Source organism: Urocitellus parryii, chromosome 8 (genome assembly GCF_045843805.1).
Source record: "Urocitellus parryii isolate mUroPar1 chromosome 8, mUroPar1.hap1, whole genome shotgun sequence".
NCBI lineage: Eukaryota > Metazoa > Chordata > Mammalia > Rodentia > Sciuridae > Urocitellus > Urocitellus parryii.
Genome location: NC_135538.1, coordinates 34,651,941 through 34,676,069, shown reverse-complemented (window position 1 = coordinate 34,676,069; position 24,129 = coordinate 34,651,941). Strand labels below are relative to the sequence as shown.

The window sequence follows — 24,129 nt, the reverse complement described above, 5'->3', positions numbered from 1 at the left end:
TTACTGTGTAATAGCTTTCCTGGTGTAGGTTAGATTCCTACAAGAAATCTAAATTGTAATAACAGTCATTTTCTTATGTATATCTAAAGTTTAGGTCATGGCAAATCCATGAGGGTATTCTCTTAATTAGATGAATGATGCCCTTTGTGAGTTATTCAGCTCATGCATTTGCTAGGCCAAGTGGTGAAGGTGGCTGTCACATAGAGTAAGTGCTGATGCTGTGTCAGCTATCATATAATAGTTACCTTTGGCTTATTTCATTTCTGATGATAATAAGATTGTTTAAGTTTTTTTCTTAATCAGTTTATTTTAAAAAGAGAGAGAGAGAGTAAACAATTTTAAAAAGTTAATTCCACAGAGTAATAGGAACAACTTTTCCTAATTATAAAAAGAGGAAAGGAGACCAAATCAATTCAGGAGGATTTAAATGTGTCTTTTTATTTTGGAGGCTGAAAAGGGCAGAATTAAATCATAGTCTGAGATAAATGTTAGTGCCCTGGAAACAACTAGAATACGTGCTCTCCTTGTTTTTGTTTGCTTCTAGCCAATTGGATTCATTCTTATTTTCTTTCTAGCTTGCAAGCGTTGTTGTGTCTGGACAGCTATTAGTTCAAATTGGACTGATTTTGCAGTTCTATAAAACTCCTCATCTGCATTGTGGATCAAGTGCATTAAGTTACTTCCTGTGGTGCACAGCTGGAAGTCATTCTCTTCAACATTTTGTTTTGTTCCATTTTTGTTTTATACCAGTGTGTCCTACACACCCACATAGTTCAAGATTTCAACAGACAAGTATCTCTTTTACTTCCTTGACACGTCTGAGAACATTTTAAATTGGCATGTTCTCTTTTGTCTTTTAAAGAGTGAATCGCTGGCAAACAATTTTGTTTACTTGCATGAATATTTTTTAAAATGCTCCACAGACCTAGAAACTGAAATGGAAAGTTAGAAACATTCAAACCATTTCCGTTTATTCTCTTCAGAGGTGATAGGTGCTTGGCATAAAATAACAGAAGAAATACTGTAGCCCAGAGTAAGATGACAGGAAAAGAGAGAGAGAATCTGCCATGTATAATTGTCATAACAATTATTTTTCACAGTTATTAAGATGAATATACTGAAAACAATTGTTTTATTGACTTTCCCATAGAAAGTCTCCAACTACCATTGGTTATCAGTTATTTCGTGATGGTTTTCACAAGCTGAAGTATGAATGTTAACAGGTAGCATTATTTGAGATATTAAAGAGATGTATATGTGTCAATAGGTAAGTGTATACTGATATTTCTGAGTGTTAATTTAAAAATATAATAATATGCTAGACACAAACAATGAAGACAGATAATCCATAGTATCTAGCTAGTTTAATATTTATGCTGATGAAACAACAAAAAAACACCATGTTTGGAAATATTCATGCCAGACTGTATTAGAAAGATTTTCTTTAAAGATGTATACTAGATAGTGGTCATTAAAAAAATGTTATCAATGCTGGGTATGTGGCTCAAGTGGTAGCACGCTTGCCTAGCATGAGTGAGACACTGAGTTCGATTCCCAGCACTGCATAAAAACAAAATAAAGATATTGTGTCCATCTAAAAATAAAAAATAAAAAAAAAGATTTATCAAACATTACACAAAGGTAGTAAAAATAAAGCTACAAGAACTGGAAAACTCTAGAAGGGAAATAGAGTTATCTGCTGGTTGCTGACCTGCATGTATCTTGGAGTAATTCAACATTTTACTAATCTTATCCTTTATTTTATTTTATTTTATTTTGGCCCAGTTGCTGTGCTTGAAGGAAAGTGAAAAGACAGTCTCCCTTTGTAGCACCAAACAATCTTTTCCACATTTGATTTAAGAAATGCCTGTTGAAATTTTTATTGGTACTGATATTAAAATTTATGAAAGCCAAAGAATAAGATAAATTTCATGGATGCATTACATTTCTATTATATTTTTCACCAAAATTTCGTGATGAAAATTTGACTTCATGCAGAAAATTCAAGAATGATATAGTGAGCACAATTATATAGTGAACATGGGCTGAATTAAAGCTAAGATTTTTGTATATTCACTTTGTTACATGTCTATTCATTTGAGCTTATCTATCCATGGATTTATCTTATTGTGGACATCTTACCAACTTCATTCTTATATACATTATCATAAATAGCATTAACTAGAATCAAAATTGGTGTGTGACTTGTGTAAAGCTTCTTTAATTTGGCATAACAGTTCTTGGAGTCATCTGTGTTGTTGAGTGTATTAATAATTTGTTCGATTTTAATGTGAAGTGGACTTTTCATCATATAAGCACAGCACAGTATCAGTTCTCTGATGGAGCCCAGGCTTGGGGTATTATGATAAAATTTTCTATGAATGTTCTTGTATAAGTTTTTTTGGATACTGTCTTTTCGGTTGATTATTTAACTGTGAGAGGAAATGTGGGTTCATAGGGTAGGTTTAAGTTGAAATTTATTAAAAACTGCCTAACCATTTTATGAAACATTTGCAGTATTTTACGTCCACAACAGTAAAATATGCAAACTTCAACTTGTGCTGTTATTGTAATTTCATACCACTTAACACAAAGCATTTGGATCCATTTACCGTAATCCTGCTATCCTCCAACCTTCCTGATGGTTGTCATATGTGTTATATCTACATCATAACCCTACCCAAGGCAACATTATAATGTTTGTGCTAAGTACTAATATCTATTTTAAAGACTTCAAGAAGGAAAACAGTTTATAGCTTGTTCTTTAGGTCTCTTACATTTTCTTCTGTCAGTTTCAATTTTCTATTATTCATTTCGGTGGGTAATTTAATTTTACATATATTATTTTTCAGTTCTAGAATCCATACTTCACATGTGTCTATTTCTCTGAAGATATTGAAGATATTTATCATTTGTCTTTCCATCATGAGCTTGTATGTGTGTGTGTGTGTGTGTATAAGACAGAGAGAGAGAACTATAGTTTAAAACTTCCTTTAACTTATTTGTTTGCTTCTTCTAATATGTGATTGATCTCAATTCTCAATGCTGATCTTAATTGATTACTTCTCTTCAGTATGGGTTGTCTTTCTTTTTTTAATCTTTATATATATATATTTAGTACTGGGGCTTGAATCCAGGATTCTCTAGCACTAAGATGCATTCCCAGCTGTTTTTATATTTATTGAGACAGCATCTTGCTAGTTACCAGGGTTGATTTGGAATTTGCAATGTTTCTTTGTATGGATTTTTTTTCTTTAATTTAATCTTGGATTTTGTGAAGGTTATATTGTACAAATTCTAGGTTGGGTTATATTCCTCTGATATAAACACATTCATTTTTTTGTTTCTGAGACAGTGGGTTAACTTCACTGCACTCAAATTTCAATCTTGTCCCCGCTCCCCACCCCCATGGCCTTCAAGAGTTGTATTCTCTACCCAGGGTTTTCAGTCTCAAGTTGGAGTACTTGGAAACTGCCTAGGACTTACAAAGGTCTGGCATCTGTGAGCAATCTGGGTGCAGTTTGTGCACATTTTCAGGCTCCCCTTCTGTGCCCCTGTCCACTCCAGGATTTGACCCTTCATTTTATAACTGCTGTGAGCTGTGCCTGTTCTTGGTTCTGTTCTTTGGTTATTTTATCCAGTAAAACTGTGAATCTCTGTTGAGTTTTAGCCCCACATTGCACGATTGAGGCTTATCCAGTGAGTTGACCTCTTTTTCTTCTATGCCTACACGTTTCTCCTTAAATATTGTTTGTGGTTGATCTGATTCAATAAAAACTTAGATATCAACTGACACTAGATATTGGTGGGATACCTATCCATCTAGATAAATGTATAGATAGAGGAAAGGGGAAGAGAGAGAAAGAGACTGAGAGAGCCTGAGAAAGAGAGAGGAAAGGAAGGGATATCAGAATCTGCAGCTTTTATCTTTGGGAACTTTGATCAAATAGGAGCTGCTTCACAATTTTTATAAATAGAAGTTCCATGAATAGATTTAAAAATGCTTCTTCTGTTTGAAACTAGAATATGGTATTTTGACAATGCAGATGATCAAAATCATGCCAACATGTATGAACATACTATATTATTTGAACACCCAAATAGACTATAAATATATCCAAGCAAAATCAGTAAAAATTTAGTGAATTTTCTAAGTGTTCACTGTGTTGTAATATAATTTCTGTTTTTCCCCTAATTTTGATTTGGCATTTTCCTAAATTTTCTATTTACCATATGTGTGTATACATGTACATATATGTAAATAGAAATATGTGTGCCTATTATATATGCATATATAATAGAACAAAATATTTTATGAAGAGTGAATGTATTCTAATCACTATATATAGCAGAGAGAATAAATATTATTTTTTCCAGAGTTGGTTCTTCATAAACATAAATCCAACTAAATTTAGTGTAATTGTATTTAAAAAATGTCAATCATAGTTGTACGGTCATTAACATTACAAGACCTCAAACTGATTGCAATGCATTAATACTCTGTAAAGGTTCATCAGTTATCTGTAGTTCATTTACACTTCTAATGCTTACATAATCTTAACAAGTAACCTAGATTGAATATGGCAATAAATATTGGTCTAATGCTTTTGAATGGGAATAAATAGGTACACCCTAATAGATTTTATATATAATGAAAATGATGGCAATCTATAATATTGCATGTTGAAGCTTCAGCAAAAGTTGAGATATTGACTGACTGTTAAATTGATCATTTTCAACTAATTGAGGACTTTCCCTGACCAATATACTTTATTGATTTTTTAAATAAGCAGGAAAATAGTGATAAAATTTCATGAAGCAACTATTCTCTGACCACGATACAAGGCAACTAAATTGTGAAAAGGCTAGTTTTGAGCAAGTGATCAATAAGTATAATAGAAAAAAATATCAACAGAAAGAGGGGAAAAATACCAAATGTAAGTTTTTTTTAAGAACTTTAGTTTTATGGGTAGAAAACTCAATGGAACAATGGAGTGGTGAATAGGTAATTTATTTAATTAAATATATACATTGCTAAGCTTTATAGAGAACCAGGTTTTGGGATCATCATTGTGTCCTGAAAAAAAAAAGTCTTCTGAGCTTTTTAAACAGCTGAGTTCAACTCATATTCTCAAGCTGAACTTTCTCCACATTATTTATCTACACTTTCTATAAAGTAGAATTAATAAGATTTACACAGTGGGATGATTGGGATATTAAATAATATGAGGAACATAAAATAGCTTCTGAATCAATGTTATTTCAATATCTGTAATCCTTTTGTAGTTGGATCATTTTGCTCTCATTTTATTCATTTATTCATATGGGGAAATTGAGATGTAATCCAATTCTATGTTTTCTGAACATAAAATGCAAGTAAAATAGTTCCTGCTGGGTGGGTATCTTTCTTTTGGTTTGCTCTCATGACTGCTTGGACCAGGGAAAGTACTTTGACCATCTCAAATGAGGCCCTGTAGGACTGCACCAGACCAGGTTATGGGGAGTCATCCATTCCTGCAAAGTCATGGGAAAGGTCAGGATTTGTCAGTGGTAAAGGAGGAGATCACAGAGTCAAAATGACTATATCTTGGGGAAGTTGTAGAGACGTCCCCAGCTGCTGGAGATGGCTTTTATGTGGGTAAGCTGGTTTTCTTTGAAGGGTCTACATGGAGTTTATGACTGGAGCTTGTTCTATGATCACTAAGATGAGAAGAAGAGTATTTATCCTCCTTAGAACATAAGGCTTAATGCATCTCTTCATTCCTATTACCTATTTTTTCTATACCATAAATTAAGTGTTTAAAGAATTGGAAAAAAATAGTGACTAAAACAAAAAGGTAACTGTGACATATAGGCTGTGGTTTGTGTTGGTATGTGTGTGAACCATTAGGTGTATTCTATGTGTAATCTATATGTTTCTGTATCTATAAAGTTACATAATCTTACATGTTAGAACAACTGCAAATTGAAGTACTCAACATTCACACAAACTTTTAGCATAAAGCCCATATACAGGGTACATTTGCTTTCTCCTTTCTACCTTTTTGCTACCAGATAAACTTCTCTATCTTCAATATTTAGCTCAACATAAACTCCCACAATAAGCTCATCTTAATAATTCCAAATTTTACTCTCTGGCATAATATGTTCTCAAACATATTTGATGAAAGGATAATTATATAGTTAAATGTAAAATGGTGATGAATGACAGAAGACAGAGATATACACACAAATCTTATTTTTTTGATCATATATTATTTACTAACCTAGAGAAAAAAAAGTGTCTACAATAAAGAAATAGTGCCCTGGAGACTATATAATTATAAAAATCAGTTTAAATTTACAACCTGTCAAAATTCACAAAATTGTTATGAAATTTTTCAATAAATCTAGTCTATATAGAAAAGGTAAAAATAAAATAAATACTAGATAATTTTTATATAGCACTGTTAGTTAGCTTTTAATTGCTGTGACAAATATATGAGAAAATAAACTTAAAGAACAAAAATTTATTCTGGCTTACAATTTCTGATGTTTTAATCCATGGTTGACCCAGCTGCTTTGGGGCCTGAGGTTGGGCAGAATATCATAGCAGCAGGAACATACTGTGAATAAGGTTGCTTACCTCCTAGTAGCCAGGAAGAAGAAAAAAAGAGAGAGAGAAAGTGCTGAGGTTCAAATATCCCATTCAAGGGCACACACCAAGTGACCTAACTCCCTTCCAGTATGACTTACCTCCTAAATCTTCTATCACCTTCCAGTAGTGTCATAGGCTGGCACCACGCCTTAGCACATGGGCCTTTGGGTGATATTTAAGATACAAGCACCTTGCTTTTTGCATAGCACATTATGCTTTATTATGAAACAAACAAACAAAAATAATGTTTTATGAATGGATAACATTTCTCTGACCAATGATCATCTTAGTTGACCTCACATCTCATTGTAGCATGTCTCACTGTGTGGAGGTCAGAGAGCATAGAAATTGTGGGGAGGGATAAATTCATTAGGGAGAATGAAAGAGACAGAAATTAAGTAAAAATTTCAGGAAGTGATGAACTCCTGGCAAACCAGGAAGAATTGGAAACCTCAAATAATTATTAGCTGGAGAAAAGCACAAAGCCAGAGGATTAAGGAGAGAGGGATTGCTGTGCTGGAAGGGAAAATCAGAGAGATCTTAGAGCCTGGAAAATGCAGACAGGGAGGGAAGATTTCTTGGGTATAGATTTGGGAGATCCTGAGGGTGATTGAGAAAAGAACTGAAGTGCTTCCTGGCCTTATGAATTCACTTACTGATTAGACAATTTGGATAATGATTACAATAAAGATCCAAAGTAATTAAAATTGTTTTTAAATTTTCTTCTATCATTGCTTTTGCTCTTCTGGTTGAAAGGAAGCTTTATTGATCAAATAAAAATACATATACATCTCATCAAATTTTATAAACACTGATTTATTTTTTAGTCTTTTATTGTTTCAGTGCAATTCCAAGATCAATCAAGATCACGAGTTTTAATGAGCACTAGATTTATGTAGGTTTCAGATTGCATTGAAGATACCGTTCTGTGTAATGATTAAGAGGACAGGCTTGAGAGCCAGAAAGCTTAGCCTCAAAGCACAGCTCTGTTAATAGTAATCCTGAGCCATTTGCTTAATACCCTGTGCTTCTTTAATAAAATAAAAGTAAATATAGCTCATATTGCTCATAGACTTATTATACATAAATATTATAAAGTAACTATCATGATTGTTATCATAAGTCATTTATTCATTTCTTTTACAAACACACTGAGTGGCTTTTCTGTGCCAAGTCCTGAGAATAGGCTGAAAAAATTTAAAAGCTTAAAACTTTAAGGGTATCAGTAAAACATCAGGCCATAGATTTAGTCAAGAAAGACAGTATTAGAAGTTGAACTGATATAGACCTACTTGGCACATGCATAGAACTTGGACAACCTAAGTGATCAGTGTGTTACTTACATAAATTGAGTCAGATTATCTTAATTCCCAATTGATTTCCTCCAACAAGAGTTTTTCAGTTATAGAGTGGCTTTTGATGAGTCACTTTACTGCGCTGTCATGGAAAAGAGGTCTATAAAATGCAAATACTAGACATGTACAAAGCAGAACTGACATTAAGTTATAGAAACGGAAGGACCTGCACTGGGTTCTCAGATAGAAGGAAGGCTCTCTAGCCTTACAATGAGTTGGCCTTTTGAGTTTGTATGTATGCAAGTCAAACATTTTATTGTAGCTAAGAAATATTTTCAGGTATATGAACATTTACTATTATGATGATTCATTTTTGGAAAGGTATTGTGTAGCACAGAAATCAGTAAAGGACAGTTTTCCAATATCTTTCATCATTATCTATTTTTTTTAGTGTGGACATAAAGAAGTTGTAACAACCATTTACACCAAGTGATAATTGGAGCATAATGTGAGCATGAGAACCATAGGTGCATTGTTGTGCAGAAACTACATGTGATTATAGTTTAATACTAGATATAAAATAACTGAAGGGGAAGATTCAGATTCAGTAAGATAGTTTATTGATCAAATGAAAAGTATTACTTAAAAGTGTCTGTGACAAGACCTTCTTTATAATTAAATATTAGAGATTAAAAATTAAATAGACAGCCTCATATTCCCATATTTAAGACCCGGAAAGAAAAAAAAAATCTCTTCCTTTGATAACATGCAGTATTTATTGTCAGGTATATCATTATAACTAAATATTTCATCTTGGATTAATTTAATGCTCTGAAAAATATCCCATGTTAATTAAGCATTTTAAAATACAGCAAAATCAAAACTGGCTCACGTGCTTTCATTTGTCTATCTTTTTCAGGTTTATTCCCTGCTGTCCTGAATCTTGCTTCCAATGCCCTCATCACAACCAATGCGACATGTGGAGAAAGAGGACCTGAAATGTATTGCAAGTTGGTAGAGCATGTCCCTGGGCAGCCTGTACGGAACCCCCAGTGTCGAATCTGCAATCAAAACAGCAGTAATCCATACCGTATGTATTTCACATGTATTTGTTTTCACTCAGTAAGATATATTTTTGAGAGATTTTAAGAGCACGTTCCATGAAATTAAAAGAGCTTATAATTCTAAGAATTATTAAAATCTTTTTTTTTCAATGTGAGCCTGTATATGGCCCTCTTCTGTCATTCAACAAAAATTAAAGTCTTGGGGTTTTTTAAAAGTAGCAGGCAAAGAGGCTGAAGAGAATTTTCTAGCTGAAGAACTAAATCAGTCATTGGGTTTCCTGGCTCCAGAATGGTATCAGAGGATGTGATTTTTCATGGAGACTTTAGTTATTCATTGGTTGCTGGTGTGTCAGGTACTATGGTTAAGTTCTACTGGGAATAAGGAGTAGTCTTAGCCTAAACAAGAGAGTCAGTGGGCAAGACAATGGCTACTGCTATGAAGTGTAATAAGTACAAAGAAGGAGTATAGGACCCTGAAGAAGAGAGAAAAGGCTCAGAAATTCAATCTTGATATAGGTGAAGGCTTACCTGATGTGATAACCATGTTGGCAAAGAAGACAAGTATGAGCTGAGTAGGTGAAGAGGGAAGAGGGGAAGAAAAAAAAAAAGCATGGTTAGGAAAAGAAATCAGAATAAGACAAAAAAATTTACTTGTTCAGGAAGCTACCAGTAGTTAGGAATGAGTAGAACTGAAAGTGTCAAAGGGCAGAGAATAGAGATGAGTCAAACATAAAAGACTGGAAACAGATTACCAAGGGTCTCACAAACAGGATTGTTTGTGCATGGAAAACCCACTCGGTTACCTCTATGAACCATACTGACACCTCAGATAATTTAGTGTATTTGTTCAACAAGCTTTTAAATGCTGCTTCTACCTATGTCTTATACTGGAACATGATGCTTAATCATATGTAGTCCTTGACTTAGAGAACTTGAAGGGGAAACAGGAAAGAGAAACATAAACTGGGAATATGTAGGTTCTATGTAGATGCCAAGGTCATTGAAGGATTTCCAGGAGACAGTGACTCATACTCTCAGAAGGTACAAAGTAGTAAGATTAGATGAGAGAAAAGCATTAGAAAAGGAAAAGCATATATAAGTCTTAGAGGTATAAAACAGCAAGAAGTATTCAGAGAACTGTGTCTTAACAAGTAAAGAATTTGTATGGCAAAGGGAAGAATGGTATGAGATAATTTTAGAGTTGAAAGTTCATTTATAAATATGCATTAGAAAATCGTATATCTCATCTACCTATCTGTATCAATTTATATAGAAAGGAGAGAAGCTAATAAACTAAATATTTATTATCAATTGATGTGAGTTAAGATGAAAAACTTGGGATAAAGCTTCATCATTATATTATTTTTAAATTTGTTAAATGTACCTTTTAACTTTCTTTTATAGTGTTTACTTTTAGAACAGACTCAGGTATGCAGAAAAATTCCCATATTCCCTCTGCCCCAAATATATGCCTGACCTTCTCCATTATAAATATCTACCTCTATTGTGGTAATTTTTTGTTTATAACATTGACACATCATTATTACCAGAATTCAGAGTTTACATTAGGTAGGGCTCCCTCCTGTTGATATGTTCTATGGGTTTTGGGCAAATGTGTAATGAAATGTATTTATCATTACCATTTTAGTATCATACAGAGTAGATCCATTGCTGAATTTTTAAGCTTATCAAATGACTAAAGGTTTCTCTCACAATTTGCATTTTTTCAATCTCAGAAAGGAAATTGGAAGGCACTGTGCCTTTTTGATAGAGTTAAAGAGAAGAATGCATAATTCTCTCTATAATAGTTAATTTAGAGATGTAGAAATCATTAAATATTTTGATATAATATTTATTAATATATTTTTACTTTTATGATTAAAACTGATGGTCTCATATACTACAAAATGTTAGAAAAAATTAAGACACCAAAGAGGGCAACCATCAGAAATCTTTCTTTGCTATGATGGACTTTAGTTGATTTCTAGAGTCTGTGTTGGTATGGTATGGGAACAGACTGGTAAGTCACAGCACACTTCCCATGTTTGTCTATTTCTTGTGTGGTATGATAAGAGCAAAAGACTTATGTCAGACCCCTGGGGAAACATTGAAGGCTCAAGGAAATGGTTAAGTGGAATCTAGGTGAGGATGAAGATAAACAGATTTTAAGGAAGAAAATCTGGAGAATGAGGCATCATGTATATTAAGAAGAAATTTTCAGGAAGAAAGAGTAATGTATAGTGTTAACTGCTTCCAAGATACTGAGCAAGAAAAGCATAACATGGATAACATAGGTTTTCCTAGATTTTGACAACACAGGCATCTGCTGGCCATCTTGTTAGAGTCAGTGGACTCACGGTGGCAAAGACAACATTGAAGAGTTCATAAATTAATAAGGAGGACAAAAGGGGAGTGTAGGAATAGTCTTTTCAAGTATTCTTGATATAAAGATAATAGAGGGTTTTACAGTGGAGTATATGGTGCTGGAAAGGTTTTCAAAGACAGTAAACAGGTGAGCTGGTTTTAGAGGTGACAGGGAAAAGTGAGGGAAGTTGTCAACAAAATGATGTTGAAGGTGATGTCTCTTAAGAGATGAGGAGAGATGATCATTAAGCACAGATATAAAAGCCTAAATGAGGAGATATATACCTTTTTAATTGACCAAGTTAGAATAAAAGGAAGGATGCATAGTGGCAGATAGAAGAGTGGTTGGGAGGAAATTCTTACTAGATGATCTTATTTCCTTTTTAAGATGTGGATCTGGGTTATCTGCTCAGGAAATAAGTAAAAATTCAGACTAGCTTCCTAGGAGATAGACACCATTGAGCTATAATGAGAATAAGGTGAGAATTCCATATAGAGTAAAAAGGCAGTAGCAAATATTTGGACTGATTTTCATGCAACATTACAGAGAAAGTGAAACGGAAGAATAAAGTGTCAAGAAAATCCAAGGAAAGGCTTGAGAAGAAATGAATTGATGGATTATAAGTTTTTATTTCATTAGGAAAGAGGGTAAATTCTGGTGGAGAAAAACATCTATGAGCTCAGGAACAAATGATTTTGTGCAGAATTTGAGAAAGGCTGGAAATACAGACGTAGTGCAATGGATGATAGGGATGGGATGGTAGAAATGCATAGCTTTGTGTTTAGGATAGGATGGGCAGAGGGGAAATTATAAAGATAAAGAACATTAAAATTCACATGTGTGTGTGTGTGTGTGTGTGTGTGTGTGTGTATATAAATGTTTCTAAGGTAAGTACCTTTATTTACCATATATATACATACATATATATTTACCTTATATATACATGAATATATATTTCTACAAAGAAAGAAATTGATATGTTCAGGATGAAAAATGCAAAGATTAGACTGGAAAATAACTGAATGGAGACTCTTGTTTGGAAACTAGATGAAATATACTTGCCAAAATGAGTTTAAGACCTACTGTGTCACTTTTTCCTTCAAAGTTCTGTATTCAGAGTCTCTTGAGTCTCAGTGGAATATACCTATATTTAGGCATTTTCACCCCATGTTTTCAAATTAAAGCCAAAACTGAATCAATGTTTTAGTATAGCATAATTCACACCAGGTTTGCTTTGTACCTCCCCATTTTTACTTATTTGTGTTATATTTTTTTATAACTAGTCACAGCCTGTATTTTCTTCATATTGTTTGTTTATAAATGACCAGCTTTACTACATTTCAAAATCATGTTTTATTACTGGGAATTTAGAAAGAATAGAACCCCACCAGAATAAAAATCTAGTAATAAACCACAGGAACATATGTTAGTAAAGCTGGAGCTATAAAGGATAAAATTCCACAAATTCAGTGAACTTCTAGAATAAATCTGGAAAGTTTGCACTTAATATCATATAAAAAATGAAACTTGAACTTCCTTACTATTACTAGACTGTGCTTCCCAATTAAAAATTAGCAGTCTGAGTGGTCTGCCTCCTTGGATCCCCAGCCAGTTTTCAGATGCAGTTTAGCCCTTTGGTTGACTTGTATAGTTTTTCCCTGTTGAGGATATTACATGTTTCTATCCCCTTTTAAATAAGGGAACTCTGCCAGCAATTAATCAGTATTTGCAAATTAATTATGATTAAATTTTTATAATGGGGATTATGGTTAATTGTTGATTCATCTCCCTGTCCTCCTTTTCATGACTAATTCTCATATCAATTTGACCTGAGGTGGCAGATATCAAAATTTCCAATTAGACAGGCTCTCTCGCAATTACCTACGAGTCACAAATTCTATTTGGTAATGTGGTTGTGTGAATGTTTTTCTATCACATATTAAACCCACAGTCTATAAAGATGATTCAGGAAGATGTTTGGGGAATGTTTGCTGTGATATTTGTTTTTCTTCACAAGCAATGCCAGCAATATTTCATTTGGTGTTCTGATTTCGGTGTGCCAATTTTAGCACCCACTCACACCACCAGGAGCTTTTGTTTGATATTTAGTTATGCTTCTGATATTTGCTTATTGTTATAAAGATGACCTCTTCCTTAGCTAAACATAATTTAACTAGCACTAATTTTTAAATACATTTAGCAATTTTACTTTTCATTAATGAGACAGGATGCCTTATCTCAGTGGACTGTTAATGACATAAGACTTGGTACAAAATAAAGTCCATCCAGCTGCTTAGTGGAATTAAATTTTTATCAATAAAAATGGAATGTTGTTATCGTGTCCTATCATCTCATACAATATTTGGAATATGAATATCTATGTTTGAAAGGTGAATATCATACCATAAGAAAGACAAAGTCATAGCCTTTGTGTGTTTAACTGATGGTTATAGCAGACTACCTAAATAAAATTGACATATAATAAAAATTTTCACAAATTTGAAAATGGCAAATTTAATAAATAGTTTTTAATGAATTTTTTAAAAGATATTTTATTTTACTGATTTATACTGCATGGAAGACTTATTAGTTTTGCTTTATTTTTTATTATGTTCATTTTTTTATTAATTGCAATTTGTCTCTAAAATTCAGTAAGGTATACATTTTGAACAGATTCACAATGTATTTTATCTATATGCATAATAAGCTTAGATTATTGATAGTTATAGAGTTCATTAGCAACCCTATAAGTAAAGGATTTGGATACAAAATGTTTTCACGGGTCAGAGACATGTAAAATAAATGAGCACAGCATTCCATGTGTTTCATGAAAACAAAAGGATACATTTTAAAAAATTTTTCATTTCTGGAGCTGGGAGTGGGGTACTGGGGATTGAACTCAGGGGCACTAAGCTTTTATTTGGAGACAGGGACTCAGCAAGTTGCTTAGCACCTAAGTTTTTTGCTGAGACTGGCTTTGAACTTGCAGTCCTCCCGCTTCAGCCTCTTGAGCCCTGGGATTACAGGTTGTCCTTTATTTTGATTTTATGGCTTTTCAAAACTATTGTTAGCTCTACTTTGTGTACAACCAGAGATATGAAAAATCACTTGTGCTCTATATGTGTAATATGAATTGTAATGCATTCCACTATCATATATAACAAATTAAAATTTTAAAAATGCCTCAAAAACCCTATTGTTAGCTTCTAAATGTCCTTTATTTTGTGAAATAAAAGTGATGGCATATTAAATGATAATTAGTAGATCAGGATTTATTAATAATTGAAAAAATAAATTTGAACTCCTATATCAACTCCACATATCTCTCATAAATTTTTTAAAAATTTTGCTTCTTGTCTGAAAGTTAAGAATCTGGAAACCACTGCTGTGAGTGAAGTTTTTGTTATCCCTATTTTAGGGATGACACAGATTTTAAGCAATTTGTCCATGGTCAGTTAAGTACTAAATGGCAGCGTCAGGAGGAATAGCTAGTTTTTCGTATGACAGCTCTTCATGTGCCAAATTTTGTGCTCTTTCATCATTAGACTATAGCATTATCATTAGAATATATGGCTGGATAACTTCATTATGTAGATAAATTGAGAATCCATGATTGCTCCTTTCAGTGTTGTAATTTGTTCATTATTTGAGGTAGTCTTTCAATTTAAAAAAAAGATTATGTTTTAATCTGAAGGATTATTCATAGATCACTAATTTTAAACATTTTCCCAAATAATTAGTTTTATATAAGTTCTCAAGAGTGACACCCCAACTATACTTAAACCATAATGAATGGAAGAAAACCAAGGAAGCTCTTTTCCCTTTTGTTTACATTTCTGAGGGAAAATGTGCTGACTTCCAAGTGAGGTGTGAGGAATGTAGACACTTTTACTAGAGCCTTAAAATTAGAAACAGGAACATCAACAACCTCAACTCCCACCATTCTCACCCATGTGTGGATGGGGCCCATTTAGATGAGAGAAAAAAAAACAAAAAACAAATAAACATAGCTTGTATTATTTGGAAAAGGAGAAGCAAAGATTTCAGACTTTGATTCAAAGGGTAATGGGGATTGGGGAGGCCCGGGGTAGCTCTACTGTAAAATCTGTGGAGCTAATTTGGAAGAGATGAGCATCTTTGAGGTCCAAAGCTTGTAAGAACAAGGAGAGCCATATCAAAGGACAGTACGATTGGCCATGGCTGTCCATATCTCACCTGCTATTCCCAGTCTTCCTTTTGATTCTCACAATTGGGTGTCTTCTCAACTGTGTGGAATAAGGTGAGGAAAGACCCATGTTTTATTGGTTGGATGAAGTTTCATATGCATTATCTCTTTGTTTGCCATTATTATCTAAATTCTTCCACTACAGTAGTGATTTACGGGGCTAGAAAAAAGCTGCATGGGAAGCATAGGTATCTTTCACTATATTTTTTAACAGTGGTAGAAAATGACAATCTAAAGACTTGTTGTAAAACATCTAATAGGATAAATGTGATAACAGTTTATATTAAAACCAGATAAATACTGGATTGTCCAAGTCCTGGTGATAAAGAATTTGTCAGAAGAGCAAATGTTCAAGTATGTTTCAACTACAGTTCAGGATTTTATGTTTCTGTTAATCAAGTTGATGGTATACTAGAGTTGTCTCAAACAGTACAGATTTTGCTTTTTTGAATGACTGATGCATCAATTTGATTTCAGTATTATTTCCTGACCCTTAATTTCTGTAGTCATCTTCAAAGTTGCCCATTGTAGTAGTTGATGGCTGGAGTGTTGAACAGCTGCTTCTTGTGTAGCCTGAGATCTTGGCAATTTCCTACTACATTGTACAGAGATATGGAAAAGGTATCACTGGATAAATTCTATAGAAGATATGGATTACTCTTTTTTTAAAGTTTGATCTTTACAGGATTGTTTTCCTTAGTTTTACTTCTTTTCTTCAAAGAAACAGTTACAGATTCATTATATGATTTTCTTTTCTCTTCCTTTCACATGTTGCTGCTGACTCAATAGAGAGACACCCTATTACGAATGCTATTGATGGAAAGAACACTTGGTGGCAGAGTCCCAGTATTAAGAATGGAATCGAATACCATTATGTGACAATTACACTGGATTTACAGCAGGTACAGTGCCACTTTCTTATCATTTTCCACTTTTGAAGTTGTACCTTGCATTTGCTATTTATTTAGTTGGTACTTTTTTGGGTGAAAGGATACACTTTCTGATCACCTGCTGTTATTTTCTTGATACAATGAGCAAAGGGTCCTATTCATTTGGCATATAGTCATTTACAAATATGTGGTATTTATTTCTAAAGCACAACTAAAATGGATCCATGCAAATGGTTTATTAATGAATTAGGACCTGAATCTATATTAACTAGTTAGAGTTGATGAAAACATAGATCAACAAAATTTTACATGAAGGGAGTATGATAGTGCCATTTTTAACTTTTAAAATAATACAGTGCTTCCACTCTGCTGATGTTGTATGTGCTCTTAAAGGCTCTTGGATAACAAGGCTCTTGAGTAAATTGCCTCTCATTACTGAGAGTTGTGCAAGCTGCGACAGTTAGTCTCAAATTAAACTTGGGCCTCTAAACGAGGTAACAAGCCTTGTAGTTATATAAAATTGATGTTGGAAGTCATTAGAGTGTGTGTTGCATAGGCCTGAGTGCCTTCTATGCTTAATTTCCTTCTTCTTTCTGTTCACAACATTCAGTTCAGGATGAAGTTATGAATCAAGAATCACCGTCACCAAAATTATTTAGGCTTGCAAATGGATTTGGGATGGGATTTGAGAAAAATGTTCCCATAGTTTTTTGTTATTCCAAATACAATGGTTAATTTAATTGGTCCTAGACTGAGACTAGAAATGGTGAACTTATGTAACCTCTTCACTTTGGCCTGTTTCTCTTTCACTCTCTGGCATTAACATAGGAAAAACACTTATTTGTTCTTTCTTAGTCCAGTGTGGAGATGATGCATCTAGAGATCTGAGGACTGGTGCAGGGGAATGGCCAAAACAATTAATGGGAGATCAATACACTATAGAGGTCATGGTTTTCAGAGTTTGCCAAAGTATAGGGAAATACCATCTAGTGGGCTAGATTGACATCAGGCAGAAAAGTTCAACCTCCATTCTCCAGAATCTAGGCCCATTTTGGTGAGACCTGTATGTAATCAAGAGCCACAGATAGCCATTGGAAGAGTGAGCAAGCTGGTAGGTCATATAGCAGACCCCCTTTCATCATATCTCACCCTTTGAACCTGAGTAACAGAGTGGCGGCAGGGCTCAGTGCTGCAGCTAAATTGCCAACTGACATAGATTTATTTCTACTCATATTAGTGTACAGCAGCTGAATGTCAGGTCTGAGTTAGTGATATTTCCCAAGAACTCTCTGTGCATTGTCTGGGAGTGGCCAGGCCATCTACCACACTGATCAATCTTGCTTTAGGTCAATTAACCCTGTGCATGAATTCCCTGTGGATCCTACCCTCAAATTGGACTTTATCTTCCTCTGGATAAAGACAGCTTGGTCCTTTATCGATCACAGCAGTACTTCTCTTTCATATGATCATTGAAAGTCTGCCTTCCCAATCAAGAGTATGTCTGCTGTCCATTGACTTGGGTCATCTCCTGGGATAGGAAACCAATAAATAGTGATGGTTTATTGCTCTGGTTTACTCTCCACTTATTCTCTTAGATTGCACATAGAGCAAGAGAGTCAATTATTAATATAATTTGCACAAATCACTTGAACTACCTTTTGAGCTCTACCACAACATTATTTATCTGTTATCAAATATAGCAGCATTTTTCTTTCTAATTTACAGCTGGATGGTGGAATCACCAGTTTTTACTAAATCATTTTTGTCCAACATGCTTGTCATTTATTTCATAAGTCAAAGAATTCATCCCAAAGCTCATTTTTTTAATGAAAGCAGTTATATTTCTCCAAATTTCTTTTGCATCACCATTATTCATTACCATACACAATCTGAAGAATCATGTAGTTTTGAGCCAGGCCTGAAATCTTAGCTCCTCCGTAGGCTGAGGTAGAAGTATCACATGCTTGAGGACATACTGTCACAAAAATAAAATAAAATAGGGCTGGAGATATAGCCCAATGATACAGCAGCTCTGTGTTCAATCCCAAGTACTACAAAAAAAAAAAAAAAAGGAATTAGGCAGATTTGTTTTTCTGTTTTCTTTCCACATGTTATGATAGATTAAAGATGAATGAATACTCCAAAGCATCTCTTAGAGTTCAGTCATCCTAACAATCCTGACTAGTGGGGAAATTCTGTATATAATTAAGGGCTACTGACTCCAATACCTGTAACTGCACAATATACATAAGCTTTGTAATCAAATGGTCTGATATTTTAGGGTATTGCCCACCCATTCCCTTTTATTTACGTTAGCCTACTCTAACTTACTGAAAGACAACCTACTATGTTTTTAAGAGGAGAATATAGATAATCCGTAAAAGAAAATAAAAATTTATTTAGTCTATTATTTAATGATGTACATCAAGGAGGTTTCGTAAACAGGCTTTATATAATTCCGTAGACAAGAAGGAACCCCACACTTCTCATTCGGCCTCAGCCTTTGTAATAACAAACTGTGGCAACATATTTATAGTACTTACCTAGGAAGCAAACCATAGAAAGGCATATTTTAATGCATTTGGCAACAGAGAAAATAAGGACATTCTTTATTAAGTTACTCACTTCTCATAATAATCCCATAAGAAAACTAGTATTATTATTCCTATTTAATAGCTGAAGAATATTAGTAGGGTCAGAGAATTTAAGAAACTTGGCCTTCTTTACAAAGCTTAGCATAGAGAGTCTGGATTTTGACTGGAATAGTCTGAATCTGGAACCCAAACTATGCCACCATTTTCTAACAGGGGTCTGAGAACCTTAAGCTAGGAAGCACATGAGAATTTCTGGTATATATTTTCACGGGGTTCATACGTAGTCTACGATCAAAGAATACTGTACTCTGTTCTCTTGTCTTCTATGTAAGCAAAAAAGAATGGAACTAGATCTCTTATTTCTGGTAGAGTCCAATGTGCCTCTAAAGTGGCATAGAAGCTGTCTTTTCCACTTAGAGTATAAAGGAATAATAGGTTACTCAGCATAATATAAGCTATTATCCAACTGGGAGTCAAGTGCAGTGATATTGTTAGGAATAGGTAAACATCAGTAAATGTGTGTTTGTCATTAATTCACAAGAAGTTTGAGCATCTATTCTTTGTTTTTGTTTTGAGATGTATGAATTTTGATAAGTGCTAATGGTTTGTTGATATGTTCTTGACTCCTCTGTGAAACACTTTGAGTAAATTACTAACTTAAATATAAGTAACAATCATTAGATTTTCTTGATTAAATCATTAAAGACTATACTGAGAGATTTCTTCACATTTTAGTATTCAAGATAAGCACCAGAAAAATATGAAAAATGTATTGACAAGAAAGTAACTGCCTATTTTATAAGAAGACTGTTTTTACATTTATTACTAAAGAACTATTGGCTTTTTCCAATTGTTTACTCATAGCATATCTTAAGCTAATGATTTAATCATGCTGTGCCCCAATATCTAGATGAGCAGAATACACATTACAGTGTGATTGTAAAATAATGATAATAGCATATAGCAACTAAATTCCATCTGGCAATTATGTCAATTATTAGAACTTTGGATCAGCATAAACTTGAATAGAAGATGAAATGTTCCAGTGATATGTATGCAAATACCTAATATGACAAACAAAAGTATACAGAAATTTAAAAGACAATAAAAGAGAATTGAATGGTAATATAATTTCAAAACATTTATATTCTGACAAGATGTCATGAGAATGTGTCATGATATCTGATCTCATTTTATGACTTTTAAAATTTTTATCAGTCTTGCCCTTTGGTTTCTTTAGAGAAAAGGCAGATTGGTAGTTTGTATAAAACACAAATGACCAGCGGATAATAGACTATGCTAGCATATATTGAAGTCATACTCGTGCCTAGTAATGGAGGAGTGAGGGGAAATAATTTTGCAGTGTGTAGGAGTCCTGGTTAGCTTAATAAACACTTCTTCTATTTCATGTCTATTTCTTAGACTTAAAAGGGCATTTACAAATAAGATTGTCTTGCAGCTACAGAGATCATACTACACACATATTTTAAGCCTAAATGTCTTACACATTGACTTCATACAGACATATTTGGAGAGATGGGTTAACAATTTTAAATATGAGTTATAATTTAGAAGGAATTCAAAGTAGTATAACTATATTTTTAGAATCTATTTGAGTAACATAGAAGAAACTTCTCTTAAAGCCCAGAACTATTAATTTAATGGTTGAGTCCTTTTATGACAATGAAGCACAGAATACATCATCTATTCAAGTTTTTTTTTTAATTTAAACATTTGAAACATGATTGAATTTTCAGTCTTGAAAGAACGTCATTGTTCTTTCATATCAAATTATTTTTTATACTCTTATTACTGATTCCTATACAAGGATCTGTTTTTCAAGGATAAATTTTGGAAAACTTACAAATACACAAAAATTATACAGAATGCTTCCAAACAATGAATGGGTCAAAGAAATTAAAAATGAGACAAATAAAATGATACAGACACACTACTAAAATTCTATACCATACTACAACTTAGAGGATTCAGCAAAAGCAATTCCAAGAGGAAAGCTAATAGCAATAAACACGACATCGAAAAGAAGGAAACTCTCAAAGAAAAGACCTAATGTTATTCCTCAAAGAAATAGAAGCAAAACATACTGAGCCTTGAGTTACTAGAGAGGAGGAAATAAGAAATATCAGAGCAGAAATACTGGTATAAAGACACAGAAACAATAAAAAGTCAAACAAAACCGAGGGTATATTTTGAATATAAACAAAATCAGCAATCTCCTTTACAATCAATAAAATAAAATAAAAGATATAAAATAATAAATGTTTTAGTAAGCTTTTGCATTGTTATGACAATATACCTAACAAGAACAATGTAGAGGAAGAAAAATTTATTGTGGCACATGGTTTCAGAAGTCTCAGTTCATAGATAGTGGACTCCATATCTCTGGGCCCAAAGTGAGTCAGAACATCATCGAGGAAAGGCATGTTGGAGTAAACAGATCAGACCATGCCAAGAGGGAAGCCAGAGAGAGCTTCATTTACCAGGAACAAATGTGTACCCCAAAGGCATTCCCCCAATGACCTATTTCCCCTAATCACACACTACTTGCCTACAGTTACTACCTAGTTAATCCATATTAGTGGATTAATCTACTGATTAGGTTATAACTCTCATAATCAAATCTTTTCACTGGTGAAGTTTGTTGCATGTCTTACATATGAACTTTTGAGGGATATTACATATCTTTACCATAACTATAAATTTAAAAAAAGAAGACACGATTATTGATACCACAGAAATATAAAGGATCAGATACTACTATGAACAATTTTATGTCAAGAAATTGTATATCCTAGACAACGGGTATAAATTCCTAGACACATACTATCTACTAAGACTGAATTGTGAAGAAATAGAAAACCTGAAACAGTCCAGTAAAGGATAAGGGAACTGACTCATATTCTTTTCTCTGTACCAAATATTTAAAGAATAACAAATACCAGTTCTTTTCAAACTCTTTCAAAAAAATTGAAGAGGTAGGAATATTTCCAAATGCATTTTATGAGAAGAACATTACCCTTATACCAAAGCCAGGCAATGGTATGATAAGAAAAGGACACTAAAGCCTAATAACCTTGATAAACATCAATAAAACATTAGCAAACTGAATTTAACATCATATTAAAAGGATCATTGTGCATGATCAAGTGAAATTTATCCCTGGGATGCATGGATGATTCAGTATATGCAATTACATACATGTAATATACTATATTATCAGAATGAAAGATAAAATAGTATGATTATATCAATAGATACAGAAAAACATTTCACAAAATACAACATCCTTTTATGTGCATAGGGAATATATCTCAATATAATAAAACCATGTATGATAGACTCACCAGTAATATACTCAGTGGTGAAAAGTTGAAAGCTTTTCCTCCATTATCAGGAACAAAATTAAGATGCCCCATCCTACCACTTCTATTTAATATAAGTATTAGAAATCTTAGCCAGAGTAAGTAAGCAAGAAAAATAAATCAAATACATCCAAATTGGAGAGGAATAATGTAAATTCTCTGTTTGCAGATGACATTATATATAAAAGCCCTGATGATTCCACCAAAAAGTGTCATAAATGATTTAAAAAAATTAGTAAAAATGCAGATTGTAAAATCAAAATACAAAATCTAGCATATTTATATAATATTAATGAGCTATTGAAAAGAAGAAGCCAGAAGAACAATACTATTCACAATTACATCAGAAATAAAACAAAATTGACTATTTAGGGAAAAAGTTTAAATAAAAAATTGAATGACCCATCCACTAAAAACTATAAAATGTGGATGAAAGAAATTTAAGAAGACAGTAATAAATGGATATCCTATGTTCATGGATTGGAGTAATTAATATTATTAAAATGTTCCTACCAGCCCAAGTGATAAAAAATAATGAATTTTCATTAAAATTTCACTGATATTTTTCACAGAAAAAAATTCCTGAAGTTTCTATGGGAATACAAAGGATTGAATAGCCAAAGCAATCTTGAGTACAAGAACAGAGCATCATATTACCTGACTTCAAAATATAACTACAGTGTATACTGTCAAAAAAGTATGATAGTAGCATAAAAACAAATAGACCAATGCAAAAGAATAGAGAGCCCAGAAATAAATATACACATTTACAGTCAATTGATTTTCAACAAGCTGCCATGGATATACTATGAGAAAGAATAGCTTCTTTAATATAGGATGTTGGGAAAACTGGATATCCACCTGCAGAAGAATGTAAGTAGACCCTTATCTCACAACATATAAAAAATCCACTTAAATAAATTAAAGACTGGAACCATAAAATGATGAGAAGAAACCATAGGGGAAAAACTCTATGACACTGCTGTTGGTATTAATTTGTTTATATAACCCCCAAAACACAAGTTACAAAATTGAAAGGTCACAAATGAGAGTACATCAAACTAAAGCATGGTGGCTCAGCCAAGGAAACAATAAACAAGGCTGCTTTTGAAATCACTGAATTTATTTCTTGGTAGTATTTGAAACCCTGCTAAAGTGGGAATTCAAATCCAACAACAGAGATTACATGATGAAAACATCCTACTTAGATAGACCTTGTTTGGTGTAGCAGTAGGATCTGTGGTTAATAGAAAATATATTCTCTCTATAAATGGATTTGTGTTGACTTTTTAGTCATTTATGTAGTTCACAACCAACTTCAGTGTCTATATTGTACAGAATATTAGTCTTGACTGGTTTCTACTCCTCTCCTCTTCAGTATTTTCTCCATACAGCAGTCACAGTAATCTTGGCACAAAAATCAGATCACATCACTTCCACTGAAACTCTCTAAGGGCTTCCCATCACACTCACTTTGGTAAACACAATGACTCATAAGTCCTTAAAGGACCAATTCTTCAACCTGTTTCATTTTTAGCTTCATGTACTGATTTCCCTTTTTCATCTGCCCTGATTGTTGCCTCTCTGGATTTCTTGAACACTAACATTTTGCACCCTCCTGCCTTAGCACCCTTGTACTTGCTCTTTCTTCTGCCTGTAGTTGTTTTCCCCATTTT

General features: G+C 33.3%; 1 protein-coding gene across 1 annotated transcript in view; it reads left to right on the top strand.

Annotated features, from left to right (window-relative positions):
- Positions 1–24,129, top strand: part of Lama2 (laminin subunit alpha 2) — a 555,405-nt gene that overhangs the window by 119,463 nt on the left and 411,813 nt on the right. The window contains exons 2-3 of the mRNA XM_077801650.1: positions 8,852–9,022; positions 16,376–16,488. Coding sequence (XP_077657776.1) covers positions 8,852–9,022; positions 16,376–16,488 — 284 coding nt within the window. The remainder of the gene's footprint in view (positions 1–8,851; positions 9,023–16,375; positions 16,489–24,129) is intronic.